General features: G+C 48.1%; 1 protein-coding gene across 1 annotated transcript; it reads right to left on the bottom strand.

Annotated features, from left to right (window-relative positions):
* Positions 1-11,795: 11,795 nt before the first annotated feature.
* KCTD4 (potassium channel tetramerization domain containing 4) lies at positions 11,796-14,757 on the bottom strand. The gene has a single exon (XM_068165269.1). It carries the CDS (start codon positions 13,217-13,219, stop codon positions 12,443-12,445), a length of 777 nt encoding a protein of 258 aa, XP_068021370.1. The 5' UTR covers positions 13,220-14,757; the 3' UTR covers positions 11,796-12,442.
* Positions 14,758-16,628: the final 1,871 nt, after the last annotated feature.

Raw genomic sequence — 16,628 nt, 5'->3', positions numbered from 1 at the left:
CAGTCTCTCACCACCCTCATGGGGAAGAACTTCTTCCTAACATCCAATCTGAATCTCCCCATTTCTAGTTTTGTTACATTCCTCCCAGTCCTATCACTCCCTGACACCCTAAAGAGTCCCTCCCCAGCTTTCTTCTAGCCCCCTTCAGATACTGGAAGGTATTGGGTGCTAGGTTGGACTTGATGATCTCTGAGGTCTTTTCCAACCTTATTGATTCTATGATTCAATGATTTAAGAGACCCCATGCCACAAAAGCCTGATGGACACTGGGGTGCATACCCAGTAGGAGAATCATATATGGCTCCTCTCTCTTTAGGCTCCTTAGTAAATATGTGCTTTTGGCCCCCTTGCTGGAGTCACAACCCTGGGCAAAGCAGACCTTTAGAATGGAATGGAATAGAATTAACCAGGTTGGAAAAGACCTTTTTGATCATCAAGTCCAACCTTTCACCCAACACCATCTTATCAACTAAACCATGGCACCAAGTGCCTCATTCAGTCTCTTCCTAAACACCTCCAGGGATGGTGATTCCAGCACCTCCCTGGGCAGCACATTCCCATGGCCAATCTCTCTTCCTGGGAAGAACTTTCTCCTCACCTCAAGCCAATCACTCTTTCTGTGAAGAACTTCTTCCTAACCTCCAGCCTAAACCTCCCCTGGTGCAGCTTGAGACTGTAGTCTGGTCCTGTACTAATCCTCTCAGGCTCTGGTTTCCAGCCCATTACATCCTGTGTTCCACCACACCTCCACTCCCCCAGTTAATACAGCTTGCATCAGGGCTAAATGAAGGTTTTTCCTTCTAACCATGGAAGTAACTTTTGAGGAGAAAGGCAATGAAAGCAAAGGCAAGAGTAGCTCTGCTAAGGTTTCATGTAGCCATTTACCTCTGCTTTTGCTAGCTCTGAGCACGCTGGAGGCTGCAGCACAGACCTTTCTATGTGGCTGAGTCTGGCAACAGTCTGGAAACAGCCTAGCAGAGCTCATTAGATGCTCTTTCTGAGCTATAAGGCTCTTCCAGCTTGCCAACAGCTGTGGTGATACAGGAGCAGGAACACCATGTAACTGTGCTGCAGCGTATTGTCTTACTCATGCAGGTTGTCTTTGGGATCTCTGCACTGTACTCCAGGGAGCAAACCCTAAAATCCTCATCTGTGCATGGCAGAGAAGTCTTACAGGGTTGGACTTCTGTCATCACATCACAAGGCATAAAGCAGCCTGCAGGTGAGCTTCCTGCTCTGCTGGAAAAAGAGCACTATTTGCTGTGCATAGTAGCATAGTATCAGTCAGAGTTTGAAGGGAGCACAAGTATCATCCAGTTCCAACCCCCCTGCCATGGGCAGGGACACCCCACACTAGATCAGCCTGGCCACAGCCTCATCCAGCCTGGGCTTAAACACCTCCAGGGACAGGGCCTCAACCACCTCCCTGGACAACCCATTCCAGGGCTTCACCACTCTCATGGGGAAGAACTTCCTCCTCACCTCCAGCCTCAATCTCCCCAGCTCCAGCTTCATTCCATTCCCCCTAGTCCTAGCACTGCCTGAGAGCCCGACAAGTCCCCCCCCAGCCTTCCTGTAGCCCCCTTCAGATACTGGAAGGCCACAATGAGGTCACCTGGGAGCCTTCTCTTCTCCAGACTGAACAGCCCCAACTCCTTCAGCCTGTCCTCATAGGAGAGGTGCTCCAGCCCTCTGCTCATCCTCCTGGCCCTTCTCTGCACACCTTCCAGCACCTCCACATCCCTCTTGGAATAGGGGCTCCAGAACTGGAGGCAGGACTCCAGGTGGGGTCTCAGCAGAGCTGAGCAGAGGGGGAGAATCACCTCCCTTGCCCTGCTGGCCACACTTCTCCTGATGCAGCCCAGGATCTGATTGGCTTTGTGGGCTGTTCATTTTAGAAGACAAGTTGGAAATATCACCAGACCTGGCAATGGTGCAGACCTCAGACACAGTTAGTATTGATCAGACCCCTAATGTAACAGTACCTTTCCCCCCTGTTTAGCTGATTCTTGTCAGCCTGGTTTGCAGGACCTTTAATTTGTCTCCCTCCCCTGAGACTACCACTTTCAGCAGTGAGAAAATATACTGCTTTATGCCTAACACTTGCCATAGGCTGTATTTAAGTCTCATCTGTATTGATGATCTGGATGACTGCATTAAGTCCATCATCAGTAAATTTGCTGACGACACCAAGCTGGGGGCAGGAGTTGATCTGCTGGAGGGGAGAGAGGCTCTGCAGAGGGACCTCGACAGGCTGGACAGATGGGCAGAGTCCAAGGGCAAGAGATTGAACACATCCAAGTGCCAGGTTCTGCACATTGGCCACAGCAACCCCATGCAGTGCTACAGGCTGGGGTCAGAGTGGCTGGAGAGCAGCCAGGCAGAGAGGGACCTGGGGGTGCTGGTTGATGGTAGGCTGAACATGAGCCTGCAGTGTGCCCAGGCAGCCAAGAAGGCCAATGGCATCCTGGCCTGCATCAGGAACAGTGTGGCCAGCAGGAGCAGGGAGGTCATTCTGTCCCTGTACACTGCACTGGTTAGGTCACACCTTGAGTCCTGTGTCCAGTTCTGGGCCTCTCAGTTTAGGAAGGAGGTTGACTTGCTGGAATGAGTCCAGAGAAGGGCAACAAAGTTGGTGAGGGGTTTGGAGCACAGCCCTATGAGGAGAGGCTGAGGGAGCTGGGGTTGCTTAGCCTGGAGGAGAGGAGACTCAGGGGTGACCTTCTTGCTGTCTACAACTACCTGAAGGGAGGTTGTAGATAGGTGGATGATTGTCTCTTCTCCCAGGCAGCCAGCACCAGAACAAGAGGACACAGTCTCAGGTTGTGCCAGGGGAGGTTTAGGTTGGATGTTAGGAAGGAGAGAGAGATTGGCCATTGGAATATGCTTGGCCACACAGAGAGAGTGATTGCCCATTGGAATGGGCTGCCTGGGAATAGTGGTGGAGTCACCATCATTGGAGGTGTTCAAGAGGAGACTTGATGGGGTGCTTGGTGCCATGGGTTAGTTGTTTAGGTGGTGTTGGATTGGTTGATAGGTTGGACACCATGATCTTGAAGGTCTCTTCCAACCTGGTCTATTCTATTCTATTCTATTCTATTCTATTCTATTCTATTCTATTCTATTCTATTCTATTCTATTCTATTCTATTCTATTCTATTCTATTCTATTCTATTCTATTCTATTCTATTCTACTCTATTCTATTCTATCCTGTGCTATCCTATCCTATCCTATGCTATCCTATCCTATCCTATCCTATCCTATCCTATCCTATCCTATCCTATCCTATCCTATCCTATCCTATCCTATCCTATCCTATGTAAGTGGTAGAGAGACAATAAGTGACTGGGTTTGGTGCTCCAGTTGCTTGTTCTGTTTGTGCTTTTTGATGCTTAGCCTGTTGGGTGCCAGTTTGTTTGCTTATCTCTTTCTTCCCAATTGAGGGAGTCTGTGCCCACCTCTGCCCTGCTCTTTCTCTTCATCTGTTCACTGTAGTACCAAATCAAGCCCTTCTTTTTGAGCTAACAAGCAGCTTTCCTTGGAGCTGCAGCAGCAGATTTTGTAGGTCAAGGTTTTCTGTTAACAAACTCTTGGAAAAAAAAATTAATCCATTCCTCTGACCTGCTGCTGCAAAACAAGAACATTGCCTGTCTGAATCCCTGACATGTGAAAAGCCAACAGTGCTTTTCATTTAGGAATTGCAGGATAATTAGACATTACTGGCATTGTGCAGCCTTGGTGTTGCACTGTGTTGGCATCTGTGCCTTCTCCATAGCTGCAGAGTCCCCAGGGGATGGTCACTGACAAAGACCCTCAGCACTCCTCTTCACCTCCTAGTGCTCAGGTGTTGTAGATGGTGTTGGGTGATAGGTTGGTCTTGATGATCTCAAAGGTCTTTTCCAACCTGGTTAATTCTATTCTATTCTATTCTATTCTATTCTATTCTATTCTATTCTATTCTATTCTATTCTATTCTATTCTATTCTATTCTATTCTATTCTATTCTATTCTATTCTATTCTATTCTATTCTATTCTATTCTTTCCTTTTCTATTCCTATTCTATTCCATTCCTATTCTATTCTACTCTGCTCTATTCTATGCTGTTGCATTCTATTCCTATTCTAGTCTGATTCCTGTTCTATTCCTATTTCTATTCTATTCTATTCTATTCTAGTCTAGTCTAGTCTAGTCTTGTCTAGTCTATTCTATGATTAAGGAAGTAGAATAGACTAGAAATAGAAATAGAATATAAATAGAATAGAATAGAATAGAATAGAATAGAATAGAATAGAATAGAATAGAATGATTAAGGAAGAAGAAAAGAAAAGAAAAGAAAAGAAAAGAAAAGAAAAGAAAAGAAAAGAAAAGAAAAGAAAAGAAAAGAAAAGAAAAGAAAAGAAAAGAAAAGAAAAGAAAAGAAAAGAAAAGAAAAGAAAAGAAAAGAAAAGAAAAGGAAAGGAAAGGAAAAGGAAAAGGAAAAGGAAAAGGAAAAGGAAAGAAAAGAAAAGAAAAGAAAAGAAAAGGAAAGGAAAGGAAAGGAAAGGAAAGGAAAGGAAAGGAAAGGAAAGGAAAGAAAAGAAAGAAAAGAAGATAAAAGAAAAAGAATAGAATAGACCAGGTTGGAAGAGACCTTCAAGATCATCAAGTCCAACCCATCACCCAACACCATCTAATCAACTAAACCATGGCATGAAGCACCCCATTCCGGTCTCTTCCTAAACACCTCCAGGCATGGTGACTCCACCACCTCCCTGGGCAGCACATTCCAATGGCCAATCTCTCTTTCTCTGAAGAATTTCTTCCTAACATCCAGCTTAAACCTCCCCTGGCACAGCTTGAGACTGTGTCCTCTTGTTCCGGTGCTGGTTGCCTGGGAGAAGAGACCAACCCCCATCTGGCTACAGCCTCCCTTCAGGTAGTTGTAGAGAGCAAGAAGGTCTCCCCTGAGCCTCCTCTTCTGCAGGCTAAGCAACCCCAGCTCCCTCAGCCTCTCCTCACAGGGCTGTGCTCCAAACCCCTCCCCAGCTTTGTTGCCCTTCTCTGGACACCTTCCAGCAACTCAACATCTTTCCTGAACTGAGGGCCCCAGAACTGGACACAGGACTCCAGGTGAACATCTTTATTTCTGAAGCCACACAACAGTATCATTTTCTCAAGCTGAAGGAGCTCAAACACAGTGTTAAATGCTAATGCCCATGATGTTAAACTCTTCCCAGCACAGACAGAGAGGGCTTTTTGGGAGACTGTAGCTTTAGCTGTGTGTGGTCCTCCTACAGCAGCCATTTTTAGGAGAAGGAGTCAACTGTCTAGTCCTACAGGAGATTGTGTGGCTGCTTTCAGGAAGGAAGGCAACTGAGCTTTCTTTTTCTGAGTGCTTGCTCATCCATGTTCCTCAGGTGGCATCATACATCTCCCTCCTACCTTCCCCAGCCCCTGCCATGCTTCTTCTCTGCTGACATTTTGTTGTGAGTGAGGGTGAGGATTGGTGTCGGCAGTGTTTGGAGACAAGGCTCTGCCTGATGCATTGCTCCTATGGGACCTACAGAATGCCAAGTTCAGGAGCAATTAAATCCCATAATGTTAATTTGCTGGCCATGCAGTGCCTCCTGCCTTATGGATTGCTTTTCTTTAAGCCTGGGAAATCATGCAAGCTTGCCTCTCCAAATGAAAGCACCTTCAGGTTTGTCTAAGGAGCAGTTGTTTCCCTGGCAGGCTGAAGATTTCTGCCTTATGTTGCAGGACAGGAGACATGATTAGGGGTGGGCAATAGTGATCTAGCAAGGATGAAATAATCCTAGCCTAAGAAAACAGTTTTATTATGTCATAGACCCAAGTTGCCTTGTGCCCTTCATCCTCAATCCTCATTCATGAGTCAAGAGAATTAGGGCAACACAACACTTTTATGCAGACAAATTTAAGGATGAGGCACTGCCATTATTACATTGTAGTGTTTGTGTGCCTGCCCTTCTTCTGCTTGGTCCTGCTTTTGCAGGTGACACCAAGCTGGGGGCAAGAGTTGATCTGTTAGAGGGTAGCAGAGCTCTGCAGAGGGAACTTGACAGGCTGGGCAGATGGGCAGAGTCCAAGTGCCAGGTTCTACACATTGGCCACAACAACCCCATGCAGTGCTACAGGCTGGGGTCAGAGTGGCTGAGAGCAGCCAGGCAGAAAGCGACCTGGGGGTACTGGTTGATAGTAGGCTGAACATGAGCCTGCAGTGTGCCCAGGCAGCCAAGAAGGCCAATGGCATCCTGGCCTTCTTAGTGCCAAAATAGATGTTAGCCACTAAATACAAATCCTTCCCATTAAAACAGAAAACAAAGTAAGTGGCAGGCTTCTCTGAATGCTTTGTACCTAGTAGATTGTCCCTGTTCTGTGCCTTGTGCTGAAGACAAGTAAAAGCTTTGTGAAGCTCACTTGAAGGCCAGTGGCATCCTGGCCTGCATGAGGAACAGTGTGGCCAGCCGGAGCAGGGAGATCATTGTGACCCTGGACTCAGCACTGGTGAGGCCACACCTCTTGTCCTGTGTCCAGTTCTGGGCCACTCAGTTTAGGAAAGATGTTGAGTTGCTGGAAGGTGTCCAGAGAAGGGCAACAAAGCTGGGGAGGGGTTTGGAGCACAGCCCTGTGAGGAGAGGCTGAGGGAGCTGGGGTTGCTTAGCCTGGGGAAGAGGAGGCTCAGGGGAGACCTTCTTGCTGTCTCCAACTCCCTGAAGGGAGGTTGCAGCCATGTGGGGGTTGGTCTCTTCTCCCAGGCAACCAGCACCGGAACAAGAGGACACAGTCTCAGGCTGCGCCAGGGGAGGTTCAGGCTGGATGTTAGGAAGAAATTCTTCCCAGAAATAGAGATTGGCCATTGGAATGTGCTGCCCAGGGAGGTGGGGGAGACACCATCATTGGAGGTGTTCAGGAAGAGACTGGATGGGGTGCTTGGTGCCATGGTTTAGTTGATTAGATGGTGTTGGGTGATAGGTTGGACTCGATCTCGAAGTTCTTTTCCAACCTGGTTAATTCAATTCTGTTCTATTCTATTCTATTCTACTCTATTCTAGTCTACTCTATTGTATTCTATTCTACTCTATTTCTATTCTATTCTAATCTAGTCTATTCTATTCTGCTCTATTCTATTCTTCTCTATTCTATTCTATTCTATTCTATTCTATTCTATTCTATTCTATTCCATTCCATTCCATTCCACTCCATTCTATTCTGTTCTATATACTGTTCTGTTGTTGTTATATTTCTTTTAGGCTGCAGAGACATTTTAAATGTCAGTCCAACTTTTAGTACCTGTGGAGTCTTTAAAAGTCTTTCAGTGAAAAGTGATGCTTTGACATCCTAGGAGCAACAGCTTGTTTCAGGCTTTGTGCTCATGCAGGCTGTGGATTTGACAGCACCTAGAGCAGCGTGCTGCTTCAAAGCATGCAGATTTGTTGTGGAGCTTTTTCAGACTGGCTTGTCCCTTGCACCTTGGGAGATTTGTGGCCACAAAGGGTTTTGCATCTAAGTGTTCTGTGTGATGGTGTTTGCTTGTTCATATCCTAGAGGCTGAGCAGGATTGTGGGGGTTCTGTCAGGGGAGCTTTCATGGTGACTTTTCAGAGCAGTCTTGCCTATGCAAGATCAGTGGCTTCTGAGGAGTTTGTGGATGGTGCCCATTTGAAAATGTCTTGTGAAGGAAAGGAAGGAGATTGACCCATATGTAAAGAACTGCATTTTACTGTGAGTCCAACCTTGGTGATTCTGTGATTCTGAGCCTTTTGTTTGTAGGTAGTTAATGCATTTGGACAAACTCTGAGTGAGTTTTGGGGAGATGTGAACAGTTCCCTCTCCTGCTATGCCTAAAATGGATCACAGTATCACACAGTATCACTAAGGATGGAAGAGACCTCGAGGATCATCGAGTCCAACCTATCAACACAGACCTCATGCCTAGACCATGGCACCAAGTGCCACATCCAATCTCCTCTTGAACACCTCCAGGGATGGTGACTCCACCACCTCCCTGGGCAGCACATTCCAATGGCGAATGACTCGCTCGGTGAAGAACTTTCTCCTCACCTCGAGTCTAAACTTCCCCTGGCACAGCTTGAGACTGTGTCCTCTTGTTCTAGTGCTGGTTGCCTGGGAAAAGAGACCAACCCCTTCCTGGCTACAACCACCTTTCAGGTAGTTGTAGAGGTCAATGAGTTCACCCCTGAGCCTCCTCTTCTCCAGGCTAAACAACCCCAGCTCCCTCAGCCTCTCCTCACAGGGCTGTGCTCAAGGCCTCTCCCCAGCCTTGTTGCCCTTCTCTGGACACCTTCAAGTGTTTTGATGTCCTTCTTAAACTGAGGGGCCCAGAACTGGACACAGTAGAGTGATCTGATCTTTTAACAGTTCAGTTTGGAAAAGCTCCACTTGGAACCACATAGTGTCATAGTATCATAGTACCATAGTATCAGTCAGGGTTGGAAGGGACCACAAGGATCATCTAGTTCCAACCCCCCTACCATGGGCAGGGACACCCCACACTACATCAGGCTGGCCACAGCCTCATCCAGCCTGGGCTTAAACACCTCCAGGGACGGGGCCTCAACCACCTCCCTGCACAACCCATTCCAGGGCTTCACCACTCTCATGGGGAAGAACTTCCTCCTCACCTCCAGCCTCAATCTCCCCACCTCCAGCTTCATTCCATTCCCCCTAGTCCTATCACTACCTGAGATCCTGAGAAGTCCCCCCCCAGCCTTCCTGTAGCCCCCTTCAGATACTGGAAGGCCACAATGAGGTCACCTGGGAGCCTTCTCTTCTGCAGACTGAACAGCCCCAACTCCTTCAGTCTGTCCTCATAGCACATCCTTGATGAGCCTAACTTTTAGAGAGTGGGTTCATTCTGCTGGAGTATTTTGTAGAGGCTGGGTTTTCTCATTTGGTAAATTGATAGTGCAGTGTGCTTCAGATACTGCTGCCAGCTCTGGAGATGCAGAGTCCTTCTCTAAATGCATCCCTGATGCTTCAGTTACTGCTGCCTGCTCTGGAGATGCAGAGTCCCTCTCTCAATGCATCCCTGATGCTTCAGTTACTGCTGCCTGCTCTGGAGATGCAGAGTCCTTCTCTAAATGCATCTCTGATGCTTCAGTTACTGCTGCCTGCTCTGGAGATGCAGAGTCCTTCTCTAAATGCACCCCTGATGCTTCAGTTACTGCTGCCTGCTCTGGAGATGCAGAGTCCCTCTCTCAATGCATCCCTGATGCTTCAGTTACTGCTGCCTGCTCTGGAGATGCAGAGTCCTTCTCTAAATGCATCCCTGATGCTTCAGTTACTGAGCCTGCTCTGGAGATGCAGAGTCCTTCTCTAAATGCATCCCTGATGCTTCAGTTACTGCTGCCTGCTCTGGAGATGCAGAGTCCTTCTCTAAATGCATCCCTAATGCTTCAGTTACTGAGCCTGCTCTGGAGATGCAGAGTCCTTCTCTAAATGCATCCCTGATGCTTCAGTTACTGCTGCCTGCTCTGGAGATGCAGAGTCCCTCTCTCAATGCATCTCTGGTGAGGCACCTAGTTAACACCTATTGTAAGTTAGCAGTGAAATAGAAGGGCAAGTGTACCTTGTGCATTTGCATTCCAAGTGACTATGCATAAGATGGATTTGTTCTCTCTAAAATGCAGGGAAAAACCCCTGTTCTCAGCCTGTCTTGTGTTAGCTCTTTTCCTCACTCCTGGCATGGATTGTACTGCATTTTGCTGACACTCCTGTCACTGTTATTGTTTTTTTTCTCTCCCATATGGATGTTTTTGGAAAGTTGAGAAACTACTTGATTGTTTTGTTGTTAGTGGGGTTTGGGATTTTTTCCTCCTTACCAGCATTTTGCTTGAATTTTGGGTATGTATGAGCTATATGTGTGGTGGTTGGGTTCTATCACAGCATCACCAAGGTTGGAAGAGACCTCAAAAGATCATCGAGTCCAACCTGTCACCACAGACCTCATGACTAGACCATGGCACCAAGTGCCACGTCCAATCCCCTCTTGAACACCTCCAGGGATGGGGACTCCACCACCTCCCTGGACAGCACATTCCAATGGCTAACAACTCTCTCAGTGAAAAACTTTCTCCTCAGCTCGAGCCTAAACTTCCCCTGGCACAGCTTGAGACTGTGTCCTCTTGTTCTGGTGCTGCTTGCTAGAGAGAAAAGACCAACCCTCTCCTGGCTCAACCACCTTGCAGGGAGTTGTAGAGGGCAACGAGGTCTCCCCTGAGCCTCCTCTTCTCCAGGCTAAACAACCCCAGCTCCCTCAGCCTCTCCTCACAGGGCTGTGCTCCAAACTCCTCCCCAGCCTCATTGCCCTTCTCTGGACACCTTCAAGTGTCTCAATGTCCTTCTTAAACTGAGGGGCCCAGAACTGGACACAGGACTCAAGGTGTGGCCTAACCAGTGCAGAGTCCAGGGGCACAATGACTTCCCTGCTCCTGCTGGCCACACTCTTCCTAATGCAGGCCAGGATGCCATTGGCCTTCTTGGCTGCCTGGGCACACTGCTGGCTCATGTTTAGGCGGCTGTCAATCAGCACCCCCAGGTCCCTCTCTGTTTGGCAGCTCTCCAGCCTGTAGCTCTGCATAGAGTTGCTGTGGCCATGATAGACAAGGCTTACACTTAAGAGTCAGTACAGTTTCTCTTTGCATTTGATGATGATTTTTCAGTCTGCTTTTGTGAAGAGACTGATCTGCAGCCCTCTTGGTGACATTAGCTTCTGTTCTTCCTTAGAAGCAATTTAAGGTGTTCAGGAGGGGATTGGACGTGGCACCTGGTGCCACAGTCTAGTAGACATGAGGTCTTGGGTGGCAAGTTGGACTTGGTGGTCCTTGAGGTCTTTTCCAACCTTGTTGATTCTATGGTTCTATATGATTCTAAAGCTTTAACACATAAATGGGCTGGATGTGAGGAGGAAGTTCTTCCCCATGAGAGTGGTGAAGCCCTGGAATGGGTTGTCCAGGGAGGTGGTTGAGGCCCCATCCCTGGAGGTGTTTAAGACCAGGCTGGATGAGGCTCTGGCGAACCTGATCTAGTGTGGGGTGTCCCTGCCCATGACAGTGGGGTTGGAACCAGATGATCCTTGTGGTCTCTTCCAACCCTGACTGATACTAGGATACTATGACTTCTCAGGATCTCAGGTAGTGCTAGGACTAGGGGGAATGGAATGAAGCTGGAGGTGGGGAGATTCAGGCTGGAGGTGAGGAGGAAGTTCTTCCCCATGAGAGTGGTGAAGCCCTGGAATGGGTTGTCCAGGGAGGTGGTTGAGGCCCCATCCCTGGAGGTGTTTAAGCCCAGGCTGGATGAGGCTGTGGGCAGCCTAATGTAGTGTGGGGTGTCCCTGCCCATGGCAGGGGGGTTGGAACTAGCTGTTCCTTGTAGTCCCTTCCAACCCTGACTGATACTATGATACTGTGATACTAAGATTTGAAAGCTAGTGAAGGTGAGGAGGAAGAGGGTATTAGGGGGATGCACCTTAAGTGCCAGCAGGTGGTCTGCTCCAAACTGCTAGCATGAGTTGCTTTTAGTAAGCCATTGTGCATAGTAAAGGCTCTGTTAATTCCCTGTCCTTGCAAGCAGAAATGATTGGTAGGAAGCAGTGACTTGGCCATTGTGGGATGTCATGGCTGGAAACCCTCTTACCTGAAACTCTGTGAAACATTTTTTATTAAGCATTTGAGATGTCTCTGCAATTAGAAAATCCAACACTCTGTGCAGAATCAACCTCATCTCCCATAACAAAAGTCACCCCCCCCCCCCTCCCCACCCCCCCCCCCTCCCCAGCATTATTTGTTTGGTTTACACACACTTTGGCAATTGCCATTAATGTAGTAACACAGTTACAGATTGGATTCTGAAGTCAGTTGAGAAATCATTTAGCATCAGGCTGAGGTTTTCGCTTTTGCCTCCTCCACATTCAGCACAATAGATTGGCATAAACACTACCACACGTTCAAAGTCATTTATTCCAGGGGAAAATCCAGTCTGGAGCTTTGATTTATTTTTTGGTGAGCCAAACACATCCTAAGCTTGCCTGTTAGGTGGAAATGCTCTCACTGCTGCTGCTGCTCCTCAGAGCAGCGTGGTGTGTGTGCACGTTAAGTCATACAAGGAACACACAAAAAATTCAGCTGGCTGAAAGGCAGCACGGAGGAAACATGTATGACAAAGAGCATCAGACATTCAACCTGTGGCCTCACAATGTTGAGCAGATCGTTTTGGTTATTAAATTCAGGCAAAGAACTCTGTTCCTGCTCAGCTTAAGGAAGGCAGAGCTGGATGTCATGAGGAGATTTACATACCATTAGCTCCCGTCGGTCGGTTAGCAGCCGGTCTCGGTGGTACAAGGCTAGTTTCGATAACGTGGGGCCAGGAGGCTGCAGGGTCAAGGTTTACTGGCTGCATGCTCGTTTCCTCTGCCTTCTGTGGTTACTTGATAAAATGCAGTGCATCACTGTGCACAATCGAGCCCTTTGAGCAATCCAGGCTGGTCAGCAGTCTAAACCCACATTTTAAAGCCGTCATGATGGCCTCAAACTTCAGAGTCTCCAGGGTGCAGACGAAGGTGTTGTCCTCCTTCAGCACCAGCCGGGTGCCGTTCTCGGACTTTATGAAGTACTTGAACTGGATAATATTTGAAGACACAGAAAACTCCTCTGGAAATCCATCCAGCCTGCTTTTGGAGACCAGCACAATCCTGGCTTTTATTTTTGCAATGAAGTCGGGAGCGTTGCAAAAGATTCGAAGTCCTTGGGAGCGGTCGTGGCTGTCGGTGATTTCCAGGAAAGTGGTCTCTCGAGACGCCAGCTGCTCCTTCTCCCACCTTGATTTCACTGCCTCTGAGAGCACCTTAAGCTGGAAAAACTCGGCTTCCTGGGCCAGAAGTTGATTCTCTCGAAAGCCTTCGGGCAGAAGAAGTTCTCCATTTCGCAGGAAGTTGAGGATGTGTCTGAAGAGGAGCCCATCTCTGTCGATGAAGTAATGACCGTCTGCGTCGCAGGGGCACATTATCTTGCCATTTATGATCCCTTCCAGAAAAGAATCTGGATACCTGGTCAGTGTCTGTTTTTGTGTGATGTACAGATAGCCACCAACGTTCAGAGTAACCAGGGATGTTTTGTAGTCCTTGTCTTGCTCGGAGCCGTCGGAGTTGCTCTGTTTTTCTTCGCATTCGTTTTCCCTCCGGCTTATGTTTTTCTCCATCATCAAAGCGAGGAGGAGACGCCAGCTAGCTTGCTTTCTGCTTGTCAGCTGGCAGGGAGGTTGGTTCTGGCTTGGTGGTTGGGTGGCTGGGTGGTTTTAATTTGGAAAATAGCCCCTTTCCCGAGCTCCAGCACGGTGTTGGAATGGAAATGCTGCTCGCATTGCTCCGGCTGGCAGCTCGGGTTTGCAGTAGGTGGCGTGTTCAGCTGTGTATGCAGGGCGCTATCAGGAGTATGACTGTAAAGCAGGATTTGCATTTAACTGTATAAGGGAAGAAGGGCAGAACAGCTGTTGGTCTTGTGCTTTCAGGGTGAGAAGTTGGCATGGTTCTTGGAGGCTACTCACAGAAATGCCCCCTGTGAACCTAAGTAACAGCCTGGTTTGAATGCTTTGGGGTGTGTTTTGTCGCGTCGGCCGCCCAAAGCCCGTTCGGTGCTCGTGGTGTTAAGCAGACAGCTTCATCTGTGTTTCAAGAATCTCAACTATCACAAAGCACCTTTGCACATTTGGTTTTGGGGGGTGGGGGGGTGTCAGTTACAGCCCCTGATGCATGCAGCAGGACAACACTGAAAGGAAGGGTTCTCCCTGTCTTTTGTCTGTGGAGCGTGTGCACGTACAGATGCCTCAGTTTATCGGACACGTGTGCAGTGGTAAGATGTTTGCACAGAAGATACTCTGGAAGTGATACTGAGGGACTTGTTGATTTGTCTGCTTTGAGTTTGTGGTGAAAGCTTCCATTTGCAGTCAGCTGGGAGTATCCACACCGACAAAGCCACTGCAGCCTGATTAGGCTTCACTTTTTTTGGCACAGAAAAGAAACTGTTTGAGAGAGGAGCTTGCTGTTCAAATGGGTGATGCTAAGGCTATCTGGCAGCAGTTTGTTCTTTTCTCTACAGAAACGACTCAGCTGCCCTGCAGAACAAAGGGTTAGTGTGCCTACAGATAGCTTTGAACATCACATAACGTTATAGCTTAGCAACACTTGGATGTGGGGAGGGGGGAAAACATCGGCAGAGCACACTTGATTCAAATGGCTGTCTTCTCTCCCTGAATCTGTGCTTTCAGGCTTGCTTTCTGTTGCCTCTTAAGAAAAGGTCTCCCCCTTTAAACATTTGCAGCTTGGAGCAGGAAAGGGAAAGCTCTCCACACATCTCTTGTGCGTGCTTCCTTGGGGAGCGGGTGGGAGCCGCAGCATGCATTCCCCGGCACTGGCGAGAGCGATTGCTTACCTTGGGCTGGACCTGGTGAGGAAGTCCTGTCTTTTCCAAGCTGGATTTTGCACTTTCCAGTGAAAAATTTCACTAGGCATCTCCTGCTTTGCCTGATTAGCAGGGAAAAGTCAGCTTATTCCTCTGTCAGTTCTTCCACTTGGTTTCTCAGGCTTCTCTTCCTACCACTCCCACGGTCTCTGAGGCTGTTTATCGATACTGTAGAGTCATCACTGCAATATTCTTCAACTCAGGCTGGCACAAAGAAATGCTGTTCTCCTTGCCAGGGTATACCTAGCAATGACACACTTGAGTTTTTCTGCTGCTGGATGTGATATGGTAAGCAGATATTATTCATTAGGTTTGATTTATCAGGAGTTAGTCATGGGTTTAATTTTAACTCTTTGATGCCGTTGGTATGTTTAGCATAGAATAAGAATAGAGTAGAATAGAATAGAGTAGAATAGAATAGAGTAGAATAGAATAGAATAGAATATGAGTAGAATATGAGTAGAATAGAATAGAATAGAATAGAATAGAATAGAATAGAATAGAATAGAATAGAATAGAATAGAATAGAATAGAATAGAATAGAATAGAATAGACCAGACCAGGTTGGAAGAGACCTTCAAGATCATCAAGTCCAACCTATCACTCAACACCATCTAATCAACTAAACCATGCAACCAAGCACCCCATCCAGTCTCCTCCTGAACACCTCCAGTGATGGTGACACCAACACCTCCCCAGGCAGCACATTCCAATGGCCAATTACTCCCTCTGTATAGAACTTCCTCCCAATCTCCAGCCTAAACCTCCCCTGGCACATCTTGAGACTGTGTCCTCTTGTTCTGGTGCTGGCTGCCTGGGAGAAGAGACCAAATTCTGCCTGTCTACAACCTCCCTTCAGGAAGTTGTAGAGAGCAATAAGGTCACCCCTGAGCCTCCTCTTCTCCAGGCTAAGCAACCCCAGCTCCCTCAGTCTCTCCTCACAGGGCTGTGTTCCAAGCCCCTCCCCAGCTTTGTTGCCCTTCTCTGGACACCTTCCAGCAATTCAACCTCCTTCCTAAACTGAGGGGCCCAGAACTGGACACAGGTCTCAAGGTGTGGCCTAACCAGTGCAGTGTACAGGGGCAGAATGACCTCCCTGCTCCTGCTGGCCACACTGTTCCTGATACAGGCCAGGATGCCATTGGCCTTCTTGGCCACCGGGGCACACTGCAGGCTCATGTTCAGCCTACCATCAACCAGCACCCCCAGGTCCCTCTCTGTTTGGGACCTCTCCAGCCTCTCTGACCCCAGCCTGTAGCTCTGCATGGGGTTGCTGTGGCCAATGTGCAGAACCTGGCACTTGGATGTGTTCAATCTCCTGCCCTTGGACTCTGCCCATCTGTCCAGCCTGTCGAGGTCCCTCTGCAGAGCCTCTCTACCCTCCAGCAGATCAACTCCTGCCCCCAGCTTGGTGTCCTCTGCAAATTTACTGAGGATGGACTCAATGCCTTCATCCAGATCATCAGTAAAGATGTTAAAGAGCACAGGGCCCAGCACTGATCCTTGGGCTCCAGTCACACAGATCTCAACCAGTTTCTGCTATATCAATATTTGGACTTCTGTCAAATTTAACTCCTTTCACAATTGTTGAGTGGATAATTCAGAGAATTAAAGAGCCAGTTAGTTTTGAGTATCATTTAGCTTAGTGATGGAAAATTCAGTGAGTGTGCTTAGATCATGCATAGCTACAATGCTGAACTAAGTGGCTGTTTAACCCTAAGAAAAAATGATTTCTATGATACTTGCATCTTACACAGTGATCTTGAAGTACTTTGAAGCTGAACGAGCCATGTCCTGGCACAGATCCCTAGGGATTTCCAAGGAGAGCCGAGATCTGTAAAAGACAGGAAGTTTTTCATGGCCAGCTAAGCTGTCTACACTTCCAGAGACAGCAGTGACAGAGCAGTATCTGCTCACTTAGTCTTTGATGTTTGTCATCTTTGGTTACAAAAACCCCCATGCAGAGCTGCAGGCTGGGGACGGAGTGGTTTAAAGGCAGCCAGGCCGAAAGGGACCTGGGGGGTACTGGTTGATAGTAGGCTGAACACGAGCCAGCAGTGTGCCCAGGTGGCCAAGAAGGCCAATGGCATCCTGGCCTGGATCACGAAGAGTGTGGCCAGCAGGAGCAGGGAAATCATTGTGCCCCTGTACTC

This window comes from Melanerpes formicivorus, unplaced genomic scaffold, assembly GCF_026170545.1.
Source record: "Melanerpes formicivorus ecotype bairdi unplaced genomic scaffold, bMelFor1.0.p_v2 SCAF_87, whole genome shotgun sequence".
NCBI classification, from domain to species: Eukaryota; Metazoa; Chordata; class Aves; order Piciformes; family Picidae; genus Melanerpes; species Melanerpes formicivorus.
This window is presented reverse-complemented; position numbering and strand designations above follow the sequence as displayed.